Below are 24,291 nucleotides of genomic sequence, written 5' to 3' on the forward strand. Positions count from 1 at the left end.
AAGCACATAGCTTGGTGTACTCTGTTGCTTTATGTCTCTTTTAAATTAAGCATTAAGGAAATGCAGTACTGTAATTGTAACTTCGCCAATACTTCTATCTAGAGTCTGGTTGCCATTTTTATTTTCAGTGAAATTGTTGTTCCCAAGAAAGGAAGGATTACAATTTTTTTCTAACAGATTAAGTTGGTGTAGTATGTTCTTAGTTATCAAAAATACTCTTGTAGCTCTGAGATTTTGAACTGATGAATATTCATGATGTGTAGAAAAGCATGACACACACTGTACAAACTCAATCACAAAAAGACACGCAGGACCTAAAAGAACACATCCAGCTAATCTGCTAATGACTACAAATGACTTTATTCTTTACTTCCTGTGTTTTTGTTTCCTGTAATACATATATTAACTTTAAAATTTAAAAATTATTTTTTAAAACTCAAAAAATAGTTAAACCAAAATTATATGCAAAATATAAAGCTATTCAAGTCTGCTATAATTAAAAACAAAAAATGGCATTTCAAGTGCTGAAGAGCCCTGAAAATATAAATTCTACAAATGAATTTGAGCTAAAAACTACCATTAAAATAATCAGCATTCAAGTTGATTGTCAAAATTCTATACTGAAATATATTTTAGCTCTGGACATCAGAAAGCTTGTTAAATGGATGGACTTCATTCTACTTCCTACCCTGAAATTAACTCCCAATGCAAGCAATTTGTATTAAAATATTATGAAGTTTGGAAAAAAGACTTAAGAGGGAAGATTGTTTGGTCAATCTTTCATCACTACCTGTACATTCTACTCTTACACTACTATAAAGTCCATGGTGTTTTCTTACAAAACATAACAAATAGGGCTGGGAATTTAGCCCAGTGGTTCCACCGCCTGCCTCACAAGCACAAGGTCCCAAGTTCAATCCCCGGACCAAACAAAAGATAACAAATATCTGGATACAAATATATAATCCTATTTCAGACTCAGCTATCAGATAAATATGAAATGGTTATCTGAACTAATCAGAAATTTAAGAGACCATTCCCTTTCTAACTTATTTCTATCTGCTACGCTACCCAAAAGGGGTGACTTTAAGTAAAAACTGGACTAGTTGGATAAAACTACAGAAACATCTCCTCTCACATTCTGACCGGGTATCTGGTTTCAGAAAGTGGAAGAAAAGCTTACTTTTCTGAGAATGTCTTTCAGCTGCAGATGATCGGGAAGCAGTCTGCCCGAATACACCAATCTCTGATCCTTCGTCAACTGAGAAATGGGATAAAGAAAAGAATTCAACTTCTCTAATTATACAAATTTAAAATTGGAAAAACACGACTAAATACGAGTAAAATAAAACTCCATGAGGGAAAAAGAAGCAGAAAATTGACATAATTTAAGAATTTTTGTTTTTGAAAGTCCCACTTAAGATATTTAATAGCTCAGCAAATGGCAGCATGTCTACAAGAGAACACAGGTAATTACCATATTTTTAAAAGTTGAGAAAATGGTAAATCAGAAGTTTGTGTATTCAGCTGTAATGCAATGTATGTACAACTATCATTAAACCCTCAATGTTAAACAAATGGAAACATGGTTGACCTTTTATGGTCAACTGCAGTCTAAAATTTTAAAATCATCAGTTAGTTTGCACTGTTTTGTCAGTATTTTTAATCTAAAATATATACATAAGATTTATTTTCTTTTTTATTTACAATTCAGGACAATTTATTAGTTTTAATTCTAGAGCCAGTTGGATTCAGTTACAACTTTAGGTAACTATTCTAGTTTTTATTGTTCCTGCCACTCTCACAAATACTGTTTCACATTTTTAAAAAAAAAATACTAAAGAAAAATCAAGCCTGGCTTGGTGGCGCAAGCCTGTGATCCCAGCACTCATGATGCTGAGGCAGGAGGATCACTGTGAATTCAAGGCCAGCTTGAACTACATAGTGAGACCCTGTCTCAAAAAGCAAAAAGAAAAGAAAAATCAACATAAGCACATGCTATTTCTATATGCAACTCAAAATACAAAATATGTTCTGGTTTCATACTTAGTAAGATCTGACCATGCTCAGTTAGCATTAGTTAGAATTAAAGCATTGTTAGTCCCGTAAGCCTCAAGCAGGTTACACCCTGCCACCAGTTACTCCATGTTGTACAGAAGAGTAGCTTGTAGGCTGTGCTTTGCCCTGAGTGACTCCATTTTATACAACCATAGCTTGCTCCATTTTGAGTGCAAAAGCTTTCACAGAATAACTTGGTAAATTGCCTGTGCAAATAAATAATCACCAGATGTTAGACACATTAAACTTATTGGGAAGAAAAAAAAAACTTTCCAGCTACACATCATAGTCAGAAAGCATAAACTGATACATTTCTCTCAGTAATATAAAATTGCCACCTGTAAACTTATCAAATTAAATCAAGGCCACATGGCCACATAAGGTATCTGTTATATCAGACAAAACGAGGCCAGGGAACTTGTCCAATACATCAGAACCACCAATAGCATAACCTACATCCCCCTCCCGCCTCCTGGATCTTATCAGAGGAGGGTTTGGCAGTGCCACACTGACCTGTCATCTCATCAGACCATCTGGGGACCGTGTTATGAGACCAGCAGGCCATAAACTCCAGCTCTCTGTCTCTCAGCTCCAGCTTAGCTCCATCTTCCTGCTCCATGCAGCCCAGGCCAACTTCCTGCTGTCCAGACCCAGGCCCTGACCAACAGTGTACTCCTGACCAGCCCTGGGCCTCCTCAGAGCAGCTCGCTGTCCATCTTATCTTATCTGGCCATCTGGCAGCATCTGCCATCTCTGCAGACCCCTCTGCCTTGGTCAGTTCTTAAAGTCCTACAGCCACTGCCTACCCTTTCCTAGCCATTCTATAACCTGTGTACTACTGTGTGACATGATGTGTGACTTGAGTGTTATAGACAGTGGCAATTAAGACTGGAAGAAAAGAGCTGCAATTGCCTCGCTCACTGGCTGTCAAGTGAACTTTCAGTCCCCAGCTTGATAAGGCTGAAGAAATTGATGTAGCTTACAAACTTATCAAAACTACTGCAAAAAGCCACAAACGTGACTGGTCTGTTGGTACTATAGCTCACGCACAACACAAATACTCCTTCAATTCTACTAAAATAATTCAATATTAGCTGTATCAATTGTTAAGTCAAAAATCTAAATCCAAGTCCCAAGTCACAACTATGAAAAATTTTAAGCACACAATATACAATATACACAATATATACAATACACAATATATACAACATGGCCATACTACAGGATGGCCATATATTAAAAACAGCCATGGTAGAAATTATCATACTGAGTAGGACCTGTGGTTCAGGCATCCTTACACCCAAACACCAAGGGAATACTCTTCTACAATATTTAACTGTTAGGCATAATCTACCTTCTCCTGGAAGCAATTTGAGTGTACCATTCCTAAAATATGTTAAGTACAAATTCTTACTATAAGCAAACAATTACAACACAGGAGTTAAGATAGGTATCACAAGTCTTGAAACTTCAATCAATATATATAAATACTGAGAGGCACTGTGATGCTGTAAAAGATATACTTGGTCCGCGTCTCACTTCCTGCTACAGGACTCCTGACGCCCTTGGATTCTCGGGGAAGAAGTTCTAGAGGCTTGCACACCCAGAGAAGATTTAGAAGCTTTATGCCACCCCTTCTCCCATTCCTCACCTCTGCCACCTGGTTGTCCATCAGAATCCTTTGTGACAACCTTTACAATCAAAGGGTAAATGTGAGTGCCCCCCTTGGTTCTGGGCACTCACTGCTCTAGCAAATTAATCAAACCCACGGGGCAGTCTCTGGAACCCGATTTACAGTGGCTGGTCAGAGGCACGGCCACAGCCAGTGCTGCACCAGCTTCTGAAGTGGAGGCATCTTGTAGACTGAGCCCTCAACCTGCAGGGTCTGACGCCATCTCCAGAAGCAGTCAGAACCAAACTGAGTGGAGAACACCAGCTACTGTCTGCAGCAGAGTCATCTGCAGAGTTTCTTGCTCGCTGGTGCCAAGGAAGTCCCATCCATAGTTTGGTGACCAGCAATTACAGAAGCATTCTGTGTGGAGGGTTGTGGTGGTAGGGAAAACTGAGGGTTTCCCCTCCCTGTAACTTACAGTCACTGAACCGTAAACTATACAAACCTAAGTTAAATACTAAGTCAATAATGAATGAATTAACCTCTGACCTAAAGGAACTATTAAAGATTTACCAATTTCTCTAATGTAATTATTACTTTCACTAGAACCTAAATAAGATAAACTACCACTGAATATCATAAACGACCATTTTTCAGCATACCATTTAATTCATAGACATTCTATATTGTATCATTACTCTAGACAAAAGATGTAGACTTTTCTAAAGAGTTTTTTATTTTACTATAAGACTTCTCAAGCATACACAGTAAGGCAAATAAAATGAACTTCTAGGTACCACTTCAAGGGTTCCCAAGGACCCAGCTTTAACAACTGCCAGCATTCTCCGAATCTTGTCTCTATCCCTCATTTCTTTCCTTCTCTCTCCCCTCTTTCTCTCCACCCAACCCCTCCTCTCAGAGCTGAGAATATTTTAAAGCAAATACCACACATCCCCTTTACATCTGTGAAGACTGAGGGCTGGGACCCCTGCACTGTATGTAGATCACTATGGCCAATCCTAACTCACCACCTCCCACAGCTAAGGCAGGGCCCCACAGGAGAACAGGCAACAAGAGGGCATGGCAAAGCACGGCCTGGCCAAGAAGAGGACTGTCTTCTTCCCCATCCATTCCTAAGAAAGCCATCAGGTATGATGTCCTGCAGACCTTAGCTCCTCTCCTGGCTCTGGTTATAGACCAGCCCCTTTTACCTCCCCCTGCAGCACTTCCCTTATTTCTACCACTATAAATAAACCACCACTGCATTTGCTTGGGTCTTTTTCTTCCATCAGGAGGAAAACCCCCACCTAGCCCCACCTATATCTCGTTGTCTTTTCTTAATCTCCCACTGTCATTTCTCACTCCATGGATCCTTCAGCCACTTGGGTCGTGGCAGAAGATCAAATTTGTGAATGCTGGGATTGATCAGCAGTTCCACGTGCTGTCAGCCTGACCTACCACGTAGAAAGCGCCCATCAATTTTATGAATTACCTACATTCAAATGCCCAGCTCCATTATTTCACTGGATTGGAAAACTGTTATTTTCTAATTCTACTGTTCCTTTTGTATTTATTAGAAGTAATTCTTCTAAAAGAATTTTAACTTACCAACCATTCAGTTACCCAGACTGGATAAGAAAAGCTGTAAAGATGTACAACTCATTCCCTTTATCAGTCTTCAGGACGACTTCACATGCAACCTCCAGAAGTGGCTACTGAGGGCTTGGGGTTTTTGTTATTGAAGCGTCAATATCAGTTTGTAAAACTCTATGTTTTTCAATGTACTTATATGTGTTTTTAATCCTCAAATTGTACCATCTTTGGCCAGTAGTACCTCCAAGTTGGCTCCACGGTCATTTTGTCAGGACCTGTATCTACTCTAACTGCCTCCTTGCTTTCAGACACAAAATGCCCCAGGTTCCTCTTTTCCTAAGCCAGCCCCAGCGCCAGCCACTGCTCTAGGAGCCTTGGTTCTAACGGAACATGGCAGCTGCAGACCAAAATACAAGACTTAGGAGTGCTTGTTTTTCACTTGTCATTACTGCTAGGGTTCTTCGAGGAGCAAAGCTAGAAAATAAGTCTTTTTTTTTAGAAAAAGAAAGTTAAATTCTGAGTTCAGACTAATATTTCCCATTTACATCATTTTTACTTTATTTATATCTCCTCTCAATCCTGAATACATGCTTGTTAATGTCATTAATGAACTTTCCATTAGCAAATGCACTTACTAGTTCTAGCCTACCCTAAGTAATCTCAAAATAATAGGGTTATGACTAACAACACTGAGTGAAGTGTAAGATTTCTTATAGCTTTTTTCTGCCCTTAGGATACACACCACTAGGGATACTCATCAAAATGCTGTCTCAAGTAACCTGAAGGAATTCTTCTTACAGCTTTATCACATCCTGATATTGTTAAATGCTTGTGTTTCCTTTTAGGATATTTTTCCTATATATCTTGGAGTACGCTACAGTTAATGCAATGCACGACAATGGTAAAAACTTCAGTGATCACCCTTCCACCATTTCATCCTAACACAGCACCTGAATATGTACTCTCATTACCCTTCTTTTTCCTACATACAAGGTGGTGCACGATGCTTACTTCTACACACCTTGCTTTCTCTGGAGGTTACACTTCAGCAGTACAGAGACATCTTCCCCAGTGTTTTTTGAAGTATTACAATTTATGAGTGGATTTTTCAGTTGTTTCCAGGCTTTTGTAATTATACAGGTGTATTCCTGTCACATTTTTCTTTATCTCCACATTCCCCCCAAAACACCCTCCAACAAGATCACAAGCGATGCTGGGGAGAGTAATCATAGAGTAACAGGGTAAAACCTGAATGGAATGGACTCAAGAGAAAAGAAGCTGGGCATGGTGGGGCAGGCCTGAAATGCCAGCATCTGGGAGGCTGACACAGGAGGATCTCGACTTCAAAGCTAGCCTGAGATACATGGTAAGATCCTGTCTCAAAAAAAAAAAGAACAAAGAGAGAAAAAAGGAGAGGAATATGGTTGGAAATAATAAATATATTCACTTAAAGGAAGTTTTGTACTAACGGAAAAGAAAGAAATAGGAAATAGCTGAAAGGAAGTGGGACTAAGAGAGGACCTGGTATGGCTGCATTTTTCTGTGGTTTGGGGTTTCTTAAGAAACAACATGTTTATGTGCCAAAAGGAATAATCCAGTAGAAAAGAAAAAACTGATGACGCAGGAGAGAAAGAGAGAATTTCGAGAGCAACCTCAAAACGCCAGTAAGAGACAGGCTGTTGTATGTGCCGGGTCTAGACTTTGCGAAGACCCCTATATGAGATCCCACAACTACCACTGAAGGTTTTCTCATCTGTAAATTCATAGCAACAACAGTAGCTAACTCACAGAGGTGAATTTTTACAACGCAAAGGCACACCAAACTCTCAAAGAGCGCACAGTGCTAGTGAGCACAGAGTACTAATTTCTAGCATCTACACCCCACAGTTTCAGGATCATCTAATGAGACCGTGTAGAAGTACTGAGAAGTTATGTGCCTGAGGTAGACTGGATTTGTTCACCGTGACTACGAACATGGTTAGAAACTATGAAAATAGGTTTTGCTAAAACTGCAATGGCTATCACTCCTCAGTGGCCAAAAATGAGAATTCCAATCCATATTAGAACAACTTTCAAGTTGCCACTTAAAATGACATTTGTAAATAACAAAAGGAAAGCTTTTAATAAGTTTTACTTTCTCTACACAGAGAAAAAAAACCTTTATGTTGGTAAAAAATGTGTCTAAATTATAAGTTAACTTCAGATTTTTAGTGACAGAATGCAGCGCTTGTAACAACTACTTCTAAGTGTAAGCAATCTCTAAATCATCTGCTTTCTGAGTAGATAATCTCTATTTTTCTACTAAGCTGTAATAGTAATGGAATTAATCAGATATTTTATAATCACTTCCAAACAGGATAAACAGGAACATGCTAGAAAATTCAGTACTGGAGACCACTGATAAACATAAATAATGTACACTAACAATCCAATTTAAAAAGTTCAATCTCTTAATTCATTAGTATGTATGTTTAAAACCAATTTTTTCCGCAGAAACAACAGTTTACTGTCAAATAAAGGCTTTACAGACTCTAGAAATTCAACCTTGAAAAATCTACAAGCTAAATATACTAAGGAAATTTATTTAAAAACAAAAATACAGAAATCACATCAGAGTAGCTATAAAGTAAGCATTCACATTATCATGATTTTATATCAAGATTAAAAATTCAAAATTAAAGATTGTAAGAACTGCTAGTTCCAAAACTGTGGGTTCCAGTCTGAAAACATACAAATAGGGCCGGGATTTAGCTCAGTGGCATCTCACCTGCCTTGCAAGCACAAGGTCATGAGTTCAATCCCCAGTATAGGGGGGTGTTATACACAAATAATAAATTTAAGAGCTAGCACATATTCTGTTTAACCCAAAATATAGCAGACTAAACTACTACTCACTAGTGGCCAGAAAGACTGATTACTCCTTACCCCAGGTCCTCTTAAAGCCTACATCTACTAAACAGAAAGGGTGGGCAACAGCTCCTTGGCAAGTGGGGGACAGGCCTAAAAGCACCCAGCAAAAGGCTGTGCCACCTGCAAGAAGAAAGGCACCATGGCCTTCTCCTTTTGTACCTCTGGAGAGAGACTGAAGTATAGGATAAACTTTAGGAAGCCAGGCGTGGTGGTGCATGCCTATAATCCCAGCACTCTGAAGGGCTGAGGCAGGAAGATCACAAGTTCTGGCACATTCTGGGCAACTTAGAGAAACGCTATTTCAAAATAAAAAGGGCTGGGGATGTGACTCGATGTCTTGGTGTCTCGGCCCTGGGTTCAGTCCTCAGTACTAAAAAATTAAAAATTAACAGAATAGGAGGCCCTTGTGCATTTCATTTATAACACTACAGGGTTTTCTGCTAAATTTTCAATTCAGTTCCAAAAGCTTGGTTTCTTCATATGAACTATAAATGCATATCTCTGTCCAAGTCCTCTCTCTCCCTCTCAGAGCCAGCCCTACATATCCAAATGCTATCACACAACACCTTCAGACATCTTACTGGGCTACTCAAGCCAGGTAAGGTGGCTCATACTTGTAGTCCCAACACCTGAGGCAAGAGGATGGCACAATGAAGGCCAACATGGACTACATGGTAAGAGCCTGTCTCAAAAACAATCAATCAATCCTCAAAGCCAAAGCAGCTACAATGGATCTTAAGCCTCAATTCCTCAAATTTTTCTTCCCATTTCTCCCCTACCCTAAAACAACCTGCCACCAGTTGTTTAAGTGGAAAGCCTGGGCACAATCTTCAATTCTTCTTACTCTCATCTAACCTTTTATGTCTAATGCTATAAATTATTTCCACAAGTCTCTCTCAATCCAGCTTTTTTCCATCTCCACTGCCTACCTGCACTTCTTGCCTGGATTTCTGCAACAGCCTCTTGTTTCCTTACATCCATTCTGAAGTCAGTAACTGGAATAATCTTTTAAAAATACAAAATCAATCCTGTTACTATCTCATGGATTCCTACTATACTGGATATAATTCTGATTTCTTAACCATGCCAGATTAGTCTTCTGTCTCTCTCCAACCTCCTCTGATAGTATTCTTTCCTCCTTACTCTCTAGCCAAACTGGCATTCACTCAGACCCCGAGTTCTTTCTGAACTCAGACACCCCATCCATAGTGCTCTCCTCGTTTTTGCATAGTTTTGGCTCTTAATCACCCTTCTGATCTTAGGTTTAAAATGATCTCAGCCAAGACTTCCCTGACTTACAAATTTAGTGCAGTTTTTGCTTTCACGTATTGTTTATGCCCTTCCCAACACAATCTGTAATTATGTTCACATTTGTGTCCCTAAATGGAATATAAGTACCAAGAATAGGGCCAGGGATTTAGCTCAGAGGCATTGCACCTGCTTCACAAGCACAAGGTCCTAAGTTTGATCCCCAGTACTGGGAAAAAAAAAAAGGTACCAAGAACAAAAGGTCCCCAGTCCCTCTTGTTCACTACTATCTTCCCAGAGCCCTGCAGATGCCAAATGTGAATGTGTTGAAAAGAGGCATTATGAGGGGGACATGGCAGCACACACCTGTCATCTCAGCACTCTGAGAGGTAAATAAAGAGTTGAGTTCAATCCCTGTATCCCAAAAGAAAGAGGTATTATGAGCTCAAAATTCACTTGCATTCATTTATTTGATATTCATTATATCAATTATTTTACATATAATCATTAAGAATAGAAATTAAATATTTAGTCTATGAATTACAACACTATCTGAAACACTGGTGTGAATCAGTCAACTACCAATAGTACTGATATTAGCAGATTATTGTGAAGTTAGTATTCCTTTTTTCTCGAAATTAGCAGTCAATATCAAATTAACTGCTTCATCTTTCTACAGCAAGGAGACATCAATTTTCAGAAAAGCTGAACACAAAAATATAACAAAATTACATAGTAAGTTCTTCAAAGAAGGAAAAGCAAGTGTAGACTAGAATGTAGCCAAACTGCAGCCCTCACAGATTACTGTTGGAATGTCAAATGATTCAACCACTGTGGAAGACAGTGTGGCAGATCCTCTGAAAGTCAAGCACAGCATCACCCTACGACCCAGTGTGTTCCTACCCAATTCTATCCATAGGTACATGCCAAAGTTAACTGAAAATGGGCCCATGCAAAAAACCCGTATTGGAACACTCACAACATTATCACTGATATTAACCAGAAAGTGGAAATGACACAAATGTTATCAACCGATACACAGATAAACAAAATATGATATATACATGTAATGAAATATTATTTGGCCATAAAAGGAAACGAATGTTTATAACACTGATGAGTCTTGCAAACATCATTCTAAGTGAAGCACAACCGATAACAAAGGCTGTAGAACTGTTTCCATTTATATGAAATGTCCAATGGTAGAAACAAAGTAAATTATTGCTTACAAGGGCTTGAGGAAATAAAAAGTATATTTGGGTAGGTGATTAAATATTTTTGAATTAGAAAATGATGATGACTACATAAGTATGAAAACACTAAAAGCTACAGAACTGTACACTTAAGAAGAAAAAATTTAACAGTATGTGATATATAACTGTCTTAGTTGCTTTCCTCATTACTGGGACAAAATAACCAACATCCACAAGTTAGAGGAATTAAGGTTTATTTTGGCTCACAGTTTGTAGAGGTTTCAGTCCATAGTTGGCTGGCTCCAAGCAGGGCGGCACAGCAGAGGGGCAATGCCTGGAAAAGCAGTGCACAGCACGGTAGGCAGGGAGCAGGAAGCAGCAGCAGCAGTGAGCCTCCCTTTCTCTTTTATCCCATTCAGCCTACAAGCCTATTGGTTGGTCTTCTATTTTCAGTGTGTCTATACCCAGAACTATGCTAATCCAATCGGTGGGCGGATGCAGTTACACACCCATGATCCAATCACTGCCAAAAGCCCCGCCTGGGTGTGCTGAGGCTTTGAGGGACATTTTAGATATAAACAGTAACAATAGCTCAATAAAAATGTTACTCTCAATTGAATATTCAAATACCTTCACACAATTTGAAGTTTTAAAAGGAAAATAAACTCTTGAACTTTACTGTGACTTGAAAAAAGAGATAAGTGCCGGGCGTGGTGGCACATGCCTGTAATCCCAGCACTTGGGAGGCTGAGGCAGGAGGATCACTGTGAGTTCAAGACCACCCTGAGCTACATAGTGAGTTCCAAGTCAGTCTCAACTACAGAGTGAGACCCTGTCTCAAAAAACAGATAAGTTTCTCATGTGCCTAAATGGAATATAAGTACCAAGAACAGGGCCAGGATTTAGCTCAGAGGTAAACTCATTTGGTAAGAAATGAGACTTAATAGTTTTATTTTTTATTAAAAAAAAAAAAAAAAAAAAAAGGCTCTGCGTTTAATTATCAATGAATTTAATTTATAGATCAGGAAAACCAGTTAATAGACATAACAAAATGACAATAACCAAATAAACTTTCAACTAGTTATTTTAGTATTTTAAGCTACAGCACCAGGAAAAGATTTTGAGAACTCAATCAAAATTAAATTTGACTTGGGGACCAGGGATTTGGTTCAGTGGTTCCATCGCCTGCCTCACAAGTGCTAAGGGCCCAAGTTTGATCCCTGGTACCAAAACACAAACAAATAAACAAAATTTGACTAGGAAAACAATGTAATTTTATCTCTCTGGACCTGCTAAAAACTTTTTCCTCAATAGAAAATCCATTTCTTTTTTTTCTTTTTTTGAAACAGGGTCTCACTATATAGTTGAAACTGACCTGGAACTCACTTTGTAGCTCAGGCTGGTCTCGATCTCACAGTGATCCTCCTGCCTCAGCCTCCCCAGTGCTAGGATTACAGGGGTGCACCACCACACCCGGCAAAAATCCATTTCTTGATCAGTTAGGAAAAGTGATGCTAGCCGCTATAATAAATCCCAAGATCTCGGTAGCTTTACACAATAAAGACCATTTTTCCCCTGAATATAAAAGAAATTACATAGTACCCTTTGAATTTAAGACTCCAGAAGACTCAAGATTAGCAAATCAAAAAGTACTAATGAAACTGTCAATCCAAAGATTCTACTGACAAGATACAGACTCCGTCATCACCACCGTTGCTCTCGGCTCTCGCTGCCGCTGCTCTCGCTGCCGCTGCTCTCGCTGCCGCTGCTCTCGCTGCCGCTGCTCTCGCTGCCGCTCATTCCTACAACTGAAGGAACCCCAACAGCGCACTCCTTGCTTCCCCTCCACTGCTCTACCCTGGCAAAGCCTGGTCACCTGAGGCAGAGCAGACTCAACAACAAGAGGAAGAACAAGGTGGAACATCCTAATTGTAGCTGCTCTCGCTGCCGCTGCTCTCGCTGCCGCTGCTCTCGCTGCCGCTGCTCTCGCTGCCGCTCATTCCTACAACTGAAGGAACCCCAACAGCGCACTCCTTGCTTCCCCTCCACTGCTCTACCCTGGCAAAGCCTGGTCACCTGAGGCAGAGCAGACTCAACAACAAGAGGAAGAACAAGGTGGAACATCCTAATTGTACTGCGTAGCCCAGAGACAGCTGTTCTAAAGTAACAGTTGCTTAACCAGCTGGCCAGGAAAGCTCTGCTACTCACCTAATGGACAATGCAAGGCAAAGAAAGCTCACCTGTAGATGCAATATTCAAAAATAAATCCTAATCTGAAAAAAGATTTTTTTTTCTTTCTAAAACATTTGCATATAGCTAGGCATGGTGGCACACACCTATTAATGCCAGCATCTGGAAGACTCAGGCAGGAGAACTGCTGGGTGTTCAAGGTTAACCTGGGCTATACAGTGAGTTCAAGACCAACCAGAACTACACAGCAAAACTGTATCTCAAAAAGAACCTAAATAAATAAATAAATAAGAGTTTACATATATGTGTGTGTGTGTGTGTGTGTGTGAGTTTACCTAAAACTTTAATGTTTTAACTAGATATTAAAAATAGGAAAAATGTTATACACCCCTAATACATCTGAAATATTCTCAAATCTGACAGATGATTTTTAAAAACCAGTAATACTTCTATATTTCAAAAAATTCACCCAGTTAGTATTAAAAGATTAAACTTTTAGTGCCCAGGATTTAGCTCAGAGATGCCATAACTGCTTTGTAAGCACAAGGTTCTCAGTTCAATCTCTAGTACTGAACAAAAAAAAAAAAATTAAAATTTTTATATCGAGGACTAAATAGATCTCTCGTAATTATTTATGGCTTTATAAAATCATGTTTCTTCCAGGTGTGGTTGCACATGCCTGTAATTCTAACACCCTGAAAGACTGAAGTAGTAGGATCTCAAGTTTGAGCCCAGCCCAGGCAAACTCAACAACTTACGGAGACATGTCTCAAAATAATAAGGGTTTGGGGTATAGCTCAGTGTGAATACCCTGGATCCAATCTCTGGTGCCATAGGAAAAAAACTTCACATTCCTACTATAACCAACTTCAGGATATTCAAGTTCACATGCTAATTTTTTAAAGTTAATTTTTAAAATTTAAAATTTCTTGCATGTTAATGGCTCACTACAAGCAATTTCAACTGACAACTTAGTTCAGAGAATCTATAATCCAAATCCTTTGAAAGTAGTAACTGTTAACATTTCAATGCTTACATATAATTCAGTCACAAGTGTCAAACAGCTCGAAAGAGGTATCAGAGAGTACACAAAGTATCATTTCTGGCAAAAATGAATTTTGGTAATTTGTATGGGCAAACAACTCCCATTTCCAATTAAATTCAACAAATCTAAAGCCCAGGAAATTCACAAACACCAAACAAAAGCATTGTTATTCAACAACCAACCACTTACAACCTTACAAACCAAAAACTTACAGATATTTTCCCCCTGTGGTACTGGAAATTAAACTTAGGATCTTTGCATTGAGCTACATCCCCAGCCCTTTATTTTTCATTTTTCCAGACAGGATCTTGCTAAGTCACTAAATTGTCCAAGCTGGACTAGAATCTGTACTCCTCTGGCCTCAGCCTCTCAGAATGCTGGGACAAATGGCAAGCACCACCAGGCCTAAGATTCTTAAAGAATAGTTTTTGGACTCCATAGGGACATCCCCACTGAACGGTTTCCAATCACAGGCAACCCACATATCAGATACACATACAACTGAGAATGCCAACATGTAGGGGCTGGTAGATTGTGGAAAGAGGCCAAGGCAACATGCTTTGAGTCTCACGATATATTCCAGGATCTTCCCAATAATTGACCAGAATAAACAGGAATAGCCACACACTTGCTGGTAAATGTCAGCACAATAGTGAGGCCATGTTACTCATTATCTATGCAGCCTTTAGATAACAAAACACCCAAACATATACAGTCTATTGCTTTGCACTATCGAGCAGTTCCCTCCACATCACCACTGCCTTTTCTCTTGATTCCAGCCATCCTGGGCTCTGCCTGAGCACTGTATTACTACTGTGCATTACTGCACTGTACAGTAAGCACACAGCAGCATAATTGTGACAATGTCTGGCAGACATGTGAGTTACTTCCATGATTTGTCCACATGTACAAATGTTCATAATGCAAGGTCTGTTCATATCTGTGAGAGTTCGAAACTCAAATGTTCATAAGTCAGAGACTTACCATACGCTTCCTTTTAGAGTTTATTAGGTTCTTTTTAGTTTAAAAAACTACCTGGATTGCCAAGTCCCTAAATGCCCTTCTTCATCTTATGTACAGCCACCATATATAACATGAATAGCAGCGCATACGGGCCTAGGTGTTCAAGTCAGTTAGAATGCTGCTAAGGGACATTCTGACCTCAGAACTGGAAAGGAGTCAAGGCCTGCAAGCCCCAGGAAGGTATACCTTCAACACTGACTTCAGGATGAGTCAGGCCCATGTGTCACTGTTTGGGTATAAAAGCAGGAAGACAGGATAATGAGGAAACCACCTAACTAGACTTGGAGACTTGTACTTTCTAAGTTTTCTCTTAGATAATCCATTCTACTGAAGAACATTAAGATCAACCATATTGTTATTTACATCTCTTGGTAACTAAGTCTAAATCCAGACCAGAGTTGACAACGAGAGTAAAACTGGCCTTCTTGAAAGCATCTTCACCATTGAACAGCAATAATTTCAGAGTACCTATTTCATACTGTAGGGCAATTTAGAACGTGAAAAACTAAGTGACTAAATATACAATGACCAGTGTCATAGTAAGAATCATGGTTATCTATATCAATAATTAACATGAAGTAGTATACTTTGGTTCCTACACCAATTATCAATCAATACCATTCAAAGTTAACCCCAAAGCAGTTCAACTCTACTACTGAAATGTTTAAATTTTGTGAACATTTTCAAAAATATGGCAACTGCCTAAATTCTTAACTAGAAAATATCTTCCCCTCCACAGCCCACCAAAGAGCTACAATTTTTACTTAAAACTCTATTACTAGTAGCACAGTAATATAAAGCATCTAGTCATTAGTTCAACATTAACTCTGAAAGAATAATTTTTAGAAAAAAATAAAAGCTGTAATTCCTCTTCCTCTTATCTGCTTAAAACTGTTACTAATACTTTAGAATTGCAAATGTCCCTGTGTGCCTTTTCTTCATACAGCTACACACTCTGCTAACCCCACTCCAACACTGAGCACTCCCTCCTGGGCTCCCTGCACAGTACCAGTCACATATTTACTTACGTGCTATTTCCCCCACTAAACCCAAAGAGCAAAGGAACCTTACTATCATCTTTACAGTTAGCATAGATATTCAAAGGCTACGTTAATAAAATGCTTAATAAAGTCTAAGAAAGTGTGCTTGGTGGGGAAGAAGAGCAATACATTTGTTGTGAGTTTACTGAGGGAGATGCAAATTTAAAATATTCATGTGAAGATTTGTCTGTGATTAAGTCAAACCCACATCTGACCAAAAGGCTTGGATTTAAAGATTTTGCTGAGTTTAGCCAGAACTCCATTAACAACATGTAGACAGACATGTGACCTACCCTCATAGGGATACTAAAAGGACAACTTCAATCTCCATTCTTGCAAGAGACAACTGTCCCAACTGGCTCCATTATGATTAAATGGAGTCATCAAGGGACTAAAAATACCAACTGAGCCATCAACAGGCACAGGATACAAGTTATCAATGGACTCAAAATGAAGGTTGAGCCATCAAGGGGTTCAAGTAAGTAGCTAAGGTAACTTTGCTTGGGGAAGTTTCACCCTTACTTCACAGGAATTAAGGGATGAGGTTAAGCCAACAAATGGCTTCACCCTCTTCTCCCTAATAAGTTAGTGAGTCCAAATATGGAGACAAAAGATGGACAGATGTCTGTGTAGTCTGTATTAGAGTCACACAAGGGACACTTTGTGGAATCCTCAGGTCACCTCCTTCTGCATAAGACACCTTCTTAAGGGTCAAAACTCAGTTGTCTCCTTCTCTTTATAGGCCCCAACCTGAGCCAATGGGAAACTTATTGGACTTTGTCACCTTATTGGATTTTACCAACTTCACCACTCGAGCATATTCTTTTTTTTTCCCCCTCTGGTACTGGTGATCAAACTCAGGACCTTGCATTTTTGAGGCAGGCACAATGTCACTGACCTATAAATCCCTGGCCCTAGACCATATTCTTGATGATTGGGAAAGGTTTCATCCTGATCCTAAAATTGAAACAGCTTATCTACTACTGCAGTATGGCTTGGGTTCAGTATGAACTGCAAGGTGGCAAAAGATGGATATGGGCTAATACTTTAAACTATGAAACTATTCTCCAGTTAGCATTAATGTATAAAAGGTGGAATGACAGGCTTTATGTATAGGCTTTTGTGACTCCTTATCACAGGAAAGGCCCAAAAACTAAGAGGACAGCCCTGTCCTGGAACCCCATTTGTTTCTCAGGAGGATGTGGGTCTCCCTGATCTGTTTGATGATACTGAGAAGTCCCTTCTGCCTTCTCCTTACACTCCCTGGGCCAGTAAATGAGGCTTTTCTTCAGTTACAGATGTATAAGGGGCTAAGAACTATGCGAATGAACAATGTGCTTTAAAAAGGAACCACTCTGAAAAGGCTATCCCCCCTTCAACAGAACCAAACTGAGACTCTAATACTAGTCATGGACTAAGAATGATGTCTGATATGCTAGCTGCTCTTACCAGGGAGATAAAGAGGTATGCTGAGTCTTTCATAAATATACTAATGTAGAACCATCTTCCAGGGAGGGAGAAGCAGCAGTGGGACATCATTTCATCTGTCAATCAGCCCCAGATATTCAGCATAAACTACAAAAACTTCACCTGGGTCATAGATACCTATGGCCCAATTGCTGGACATAGCCTTTTCTGTGTTCAACAATCAGGATCGAGAGGAGAGACAAAAGAGAAAGGCTAAGATTATACCTGTCACAATTGGCAATGCTTTAAACTCACTCAAATCATCTAAGGAAAAACCCAAGGACAACTGAGGTTACTGAGCATGCAACTTCACCAAGCCACTGTCTGGGCCCTGCTCTAAATGTGAGGCAGCCAATATGACTGCTCGTGGCACTGGAGGGTTGGCTATCCCTGCTTCCAGAGAGGGGCTAAGCCAGTCAAAAACCTCACTTATAGAAGAGGCCCAGGGGAACCTGCAATGGCCCTGTCCATGGACATCACCTTCTCTGCTGAGCAATCCTGAGTAATTTTAGATATCATGGGTGAGCCAATTCAATTACTTCATTCTGTTTCGACTTACTTCTCTAAAAAACCCTCCTCTGGATCTATAGCCATAGTTGAAGTCAAGGGGACCCCTAATCAGAGATTCTTTCAGCTGTACTAACAGAAGACGCTGCAAAGTTAACTCTAGTACAGAGACCAGAAGTCCTAACTCCCTATCAGGTCAGCGGTATTCTGAAGACAAAAGTATACCTGTGATTAAGAGAGGAACAGCTTACCAGGCATCAGGCCATGCTCTTAGGCACCGCTAAGGTTATTATAAAAACTTGTGCTACTATAACTCAACTTCTTTGATGTCTACAGGCCCAGCAGTTAGCCACTCTTGTGAACAAGTGATCTCTGGCAGGACATCAGTGACCTGGCCCTCCAAAGCCCTGACGAAGTGTGGTTCACTTATGGAAGTAGCTCTGCCAATTATCTATAAAGCACAGGCAGGAAATTCTACAACTCCTAGAGACAGTTCATCTTCTCAAGCGAGTCACAGTCATGCACTGTAAAGGGCACCAAAGAGACATGTCTGAAGTCTCCTTGGGAAATCAAATGTCTGATAGGGAAGCAAGAAGGACAGCCAATCAACAGTCCAAAGCTAGCCCTATTCCCCATTCCCAAGGAACTATTCTGGTCCTTCTTCCTCAAGGGACATAATGACAAAATATAAAACTTATACATGGGAAAGTAATACTCAATCTTCTGGAAAGGTAGAGGGCCAACCAGACCCTAGAGCTGGGTCTGGCAAAACTTTGTGAGACATCTGAGTTCTGGCTCCGACTGCTGCCAATAGCACTCACAAGGGTTTGTAAAATACCCAAACCTGGGCTAAATTTGAGCCCATTTGAAATGTTATATGGAAGGCCATTTCTATTCTCTGATATGATAATAGGTCCAGTACCCACTAGGTTCTTACATCTCATTCATCTGGGCCAAGTACGACAGGCTATCCAAAGGTATGGGAACGGAGTCCTGCCTACTCCTGGCCCAGGACCACCTACAGTCCACCCTGGAGACCAAGAGCTTGTAAAAACTTGGGAGAGAGGTACACCAACTACCAATTAAAGCCAAAATGGAGGGCCAGGGATTCAGCGCAGTGGCACCTGTGCCTGCCTCACAAGCTCAAGGTCCCAAGTTCAATCCCTGCTACCAAAAAAATAAAGAAAGAAAAATGGAAGGACCCCTTTCTAGTAATCTTTGCCACACCACTGCAATAAAGATGGCCGAAATAGATCATTGGATTCATCTTTCGAGAATAATGTTAGTCCCATCTAAACTGTATGAAAAGCAAGATCACCCAAAAGGAGAACTACTCCTATGAGCCTCTGGAACACTGAACACTTAAGATTTCTCTTTAAAAAGCAAGACTCCAGTGCCACTACAGAAAGTGTGGAAATCTGAACTGCTCCTCACGTTTGGGCTAAAAATGAAGCTCAATGGTCATTAACTGTATTTTTGTTTTGTTTTTTGGTAGCAGGGATCCAACTGAAGACCTTGTGCTTGCCAGGCAGGCATGGTATTACTGAGCTACATCCTTTATTAACTCTTTTCTCATTTTTCTTTTTCAACCCAGCCAGTGAGCCACAGCACCCCAAGGTAGTTGAAATGCACATAATCCCAGGAGGTAGGATCTACATTCCCTTCCATTTTGAAGAAGTTACAGAAGAGACCTGCACTCCCTCAGCACCCCTTAAAGAATTATGGATTTCCATCTGGGGTAGAGCGGAGAATCAGACAGGAATAAGGCTTGGCAAAGCTGGCTGGGTAAATAGGTGTGACCTGTTAATTACAAGATCGCAGGGCCAGGGATGTAGCTTAGTGGAGCCATGCCTGCCTCACAAGGGCAAGGTCCCAAGTTCAATCCCCAGTACATTAAATAAATAAAGAAGTGAAACAAGATTCCAGACACATGCAGAATAGTTCCCAAATCCCCTCACATGGACTTCTTGAGAGAACTCGAGTAGGTTTTCAAAAGGATGGATTAGACCTGACATCAATTTGAGTTGTGGGATCCTAGCAACCCCTCTCAGGACCCATATGTAGAAGTTCTGAGTTTCCGAGAGATCTGGACAGTATAAAAAGACACAGATGTCAGAAGAGCTTGCTATCATGGCTTCTTCACCAATAGCTCACCGTGCTTCCTCCAAGGTATACTTTTATCTTGCTTTTTCCTCTTTTATTTGGCCCAATCTCACACTGCAATGCCAGTTTCTCCCTCACTCTTCACTTTTACTTTTTCAAATAAACTTTGCCACTGCTTTTTCAAAATAAATAAATATAAATCTCCATTCTCCACCCCTCCAAGACCTATCACTGAATTTCCTTGAAGCCACTGCCCGTAGGAACCAAGGCTCTCCATCTAATCTTAACCCCTCAGATCCAATCAGCATAACCAGATCCATTAACATCCTTTCTTCCTGCTGCAGCAAACTCCTGCTTCTGCAAGGCACTGGAACCCTACTCTGCTCCCAAATCCACCCACCACCCTGCACAGGTGCAAGGAAGAGGCACAGAAATGATCTCTTAAGAACCAAACAATAAACCAGGGATGGTAGCGCATGCCTCTAATCCCAGCACTTGGGAGGCTGAGGCAGGAGCATCACTGCAAGTTCAAGACCAGCCTAGGGTACATAGTGAGTTTGAGACCAGTACGAACTATATAGAGAGACCCTGTCTTTTAAGAAAATCCAAATAGAAGATTGATACAGTAGCGCACACCTCTAATTCCAGCTATTCAAGAGGCTGGGGCAGGAGGATGGGAAGTTTGAGGATATAATCCAGCAATCCCTGGGTTTGACCCCTAGCTGCAAAACAAGACAAACTAAACAGCAAAGAAGAGTAGTGCTAGTCCCAGCTACTTAGAAGGCTGAGGCAGGAGAGTGGCTTAAACTCATTAGTTCAAGACTGGCCTAAGCAAAAAAACCAAGACTTATCCCAAAATAAAACAAAACATAAGCACCTGAAATAGACAATGCTAAGGAGGCATTACGGGTAGGTATAAGAACCTAAACTTCTGTTACAGTACTGTTTAAATACAAAATGTTCTGAATCCTAAATAACTTTATAGAGTAAACTTTTAGGACTCTAACACCTATTTCAGTAACTACTAAGGCTACAGAGTACCAATAAACAGTTCCTCAACCACAGAAATACTACAAATTATTTTCAAGTGGTAAATCAGAATGTAAACCTGTCAAACCCCATAAATGTACAAAGATTACAGTGAAATTCTAAGACAATAAGTATAGGTACCCCCAGCCCATTCTCATTAACCTAGAAATGAAGTTTCCAGCCCACGTGGAGAAAACTTACTCAAGAAGAAAAAAATTAGTTTTGCCACAAGATTAAGCCATTTATAGGATGCAGATTATTTGATCTCACCTCCAAGAGGCCAGCAGGCTGAGGAGAGAAGTTTTGCAAGCAGCTTGACTTATCCCTAGGAGCACTGACTGTCCCCCTCTCCTGACACAAGATAGGCTCACCTCGGGCACACAAGGTTTCACACTCCCAGCTCAGACACTTTTTCAAAAAGAAAAGTTGTAAAACAGTGCGACTCTTGGTCTATCGCACTGCAGATCAAGTCTCTGTTGGTTTAATAGTAAAACCTTAAGATCTCATACTTGAGTATATTTTTAGATATTTGCTTAAAAATGTACTTTCATACAGTATATTGGCCATGTTGCAGAAATTATTATCTATGCAACTCTATGACTTCTAGTTCTGACTACTCTGAAAAGCTACTTTCCACTTCAAAAATGCATTAAACTAATAATATGCAATAAAAAAAATATTTTGTAAAGCAGTTTGGGTTTTTGTGGTTTGGAGTTTTTTTGTTTTGTTTTGAGGTGTTTTTCCCCCCAGTACTGACTGAACCCAGGGTTGTCGCACAAGAGGCGAGCACTCTACCACTGAGCTACATCCACCATTTCAGACAGGGTCTCAGTAAATTGCCCAGCTGGGTTCCAATTTGTGATCCTCCTGTCTCAGCCTTCTGAGTAGTTAGGATTACAGGCATGCATCACCACCCACTAAAGCAAATTGTTACTTACTGTGTAAAACTTTCAAATAAAAGATGTTTATTAACTCAGGCATGGTGGCACATGTGTATAATCCCAGCACTTGGGAGGCTGAGGAAGGAGGATTCCACAAGTTCAAGGACAGCATGGGCTACATAATGACTTCAAGGCCAGCCAGAACTAGAGTGAGACCTTGTCTAAAAAAAAAAAAAAAAAAGTTTGTTCCAAGTAATTAAATAGCTTGGTTTTCCGCCTACTAAAGATATTCGTGTCACAAAGTACTGATAAGCAGCTATTGCCAAATGAGTGGTTTTTCTAAACCTACTGTTTTTGCAATAAAATGTCCTAATTCTGTGGTTATTCTAGAAGTCTAAAAGCGTAATCAAACAACACTGCAACAATGAGCTGTGTATAGTGGTACCCACTTGAATTCTGGCTCCCAGGAGGTAGGATTCCAAGTTTGAGGCCTGCTTGGCCTACACTGTGAGACCCAGTCTCAAAAAAACAAAAAGCAAAGCAAAACAAAACAAAAACAAATGGCAATACAGAAACAGCTCTAACTCATAAGTATCCAAATACAGATCAAGGTCTTCCTTACCTAAGTGCATAAAAACCTACAAAACACAGTTGCAGGAGAAGGGGAAAAAGAACTGAATATATTACATATACATACAGCAGTTCCCCACAATGAATATGAACTGCAAACATGTACTGGAAAGTATTTTTTAACTTTTTTTTTTAAAGCACAGTGTCAAGCATGGTGGCACATGCCTCAGGAGACAGTAGTTCCAGGCCAGCCTTTTGTGCCTTCTGATAGTGAGTTCAAGGTCTAGAATATACAGTGAGACCTGTCTCATACCACCAAAAAAAAAAAAACAAAAAAAACAACAGTTCCCTTCCAAAGGAAAGGTCCATACTCATGTCTGCCCCACCCTAAAATCCACATCTCTTCATTACTTAAACATAAGGTTTAGTAACTGCACACTAGTTATTCAAAAATGAAAAATCTGGGCCTGGGATTCAGCTCAGCAGTACAGCGCCTGCCTCAAAAGCACAAGGTCGAGTTCGATCTCCTGTACCCTCACCACCGAAAAAAAAGAATGAAATATCTATCCAATGGTGACATGCATTACGCTTCTTTTCTAAACTACTCTAAAACTTAATTACCAACTATGTCCTCTCATATTTGACTTTGGGAAGAAATGGAACTATACCTAATCTGTCTGATTTTATTTAACTTTGCAGTATCCAGATAGGATTCAGAACTGAAAACAGACTCATGCTAATTTTGGTGAAACAGGTCATGTAAAGGCCTTTACATATGGCAATAGGCAAGGAATAAAAAGAAGTACCACATGGTGGGTGGGGTGAAAGAACTTTTAAAGAAATTTTTGTCTTCTTCAAGAGAAAAACAAGAAAGGGTGATGGTGGAAGAGAGTTAACCTACAACTTGTAACTCTGCTCCCTGAAACACACATACTAGTCTTGAAAGCATTATTTCTATAGGAGCTATATACTAATTTCCAAGAAAAAAAAATTCTCTTCACAGTAAATAAATTTCTGGTCCAGGTGTTAAACAACAAAATGGTATTTTAATCTGGAAATCAGTAAAAAGCTTCAATCTGGGTTGTAGTGTTTTCTTTAAAAAAAAAAAAAAAAGGAAAAAGAATGCACCTCATCTTCAAATTAGGTTGACGTAAAACCCAAGGAAAATGGTCCCTTTTCCATACTTGCCAATTCTTACGTCTCTTGATACCTCTGCACACTCTTACTAATTAACTGAACCTCATCAGGAAAATATTAATGATGGTTCCAACACTCAGGAGACACCCACCGCCTCAGAATGAAAACACTTCGCGGTCTACAGAAAGAGACCTACTCGATACACTAGAGGAAAAGGTGAGCAGGGAGAGGGGAGGTACGTGGCACAAAAGGCTGCAGATCGGAGCAGTTGTGCCCAGCCTTGCACACTTACTGGTTTGCTAGGGTACACGTTAGACAGATGCATTTTTAGTTTCCCCACGGTCCAGTTCAAGAAGCAGCTAATAGTCTGGTCACTGTATTTCTGGTTCGGCGCTTTGATGATGAGGGTCACGGGAATCTCCATCCCACTTTGGTCCATGGTGCCCCCGAAGCCAGAGAGTCCAGAGAAGCAGTGGATCCGCCTAAGGAGCCGCGGTGGTCCCCGCCGGCACGGGTGTGGTGGGGACGGAAGTGATCTCTTAACACTCAGTGTCCAGGTCAGTCACAAGTGCATCGGGTGACACGTAGGCCATCGCCAGGACCAAGGGTGGGCAGAGGCGGCGCAGCGGGGTCCGGGTGCCGGGCCGAGGGCGCAGCTGTCCCCGCCAGGTCTGGACTCCACCAG

The 24,291-nt window shown here is 40.3% G+C and overlaps 1 protein-coding gene across 1 annotated transcript in view; it reads right to left on the minus strand.

Annotated features, from left to right (window-relative positions):
* The window catches only part of Herpud2 (HERPUD family member 2), a 46,543-nt gene extending 22,258 nt beyond the window's left edge, over positions 1-24,285 (minus strand). The window contains exons 1-2 of the mRNA XM_010640502.3: positions 23,899-24,285; positions 1,184-1,261 (exon numbers count right to left, since the gene is read on the minus strand). Coding sequence (XP_010638804.1) covers positions 1,184-1,261; positions 23,899-24,045 — 225 coding nt within the window. The 5' untranslated portion in view covers positions 24,046-24,285. The remainder of the gene's footprint in view (positions 1-1,183; positions 1,262-23,898) is intronic.
* Positions 24,286-24,291: the final 6 nt, after the last annotated feature.

This window comes from Fukomys damarensis, unplaced genomic scaffold (assembly GCF_012274545.1).
Source record: "Fukomys damarensis isolate Sample0158 unplaced genomic scaffold, DMR_v1.0_HiC HiC_scaffold_17, whole genome shotgun sequence".
NCBI classification, from domain to species: domain Eukaryota; kingdom Metazoa; phylum Chordata; class Mammalia; order Rodentia; family Bathyergidae; genus Fukomys; species Fukomys damarensis.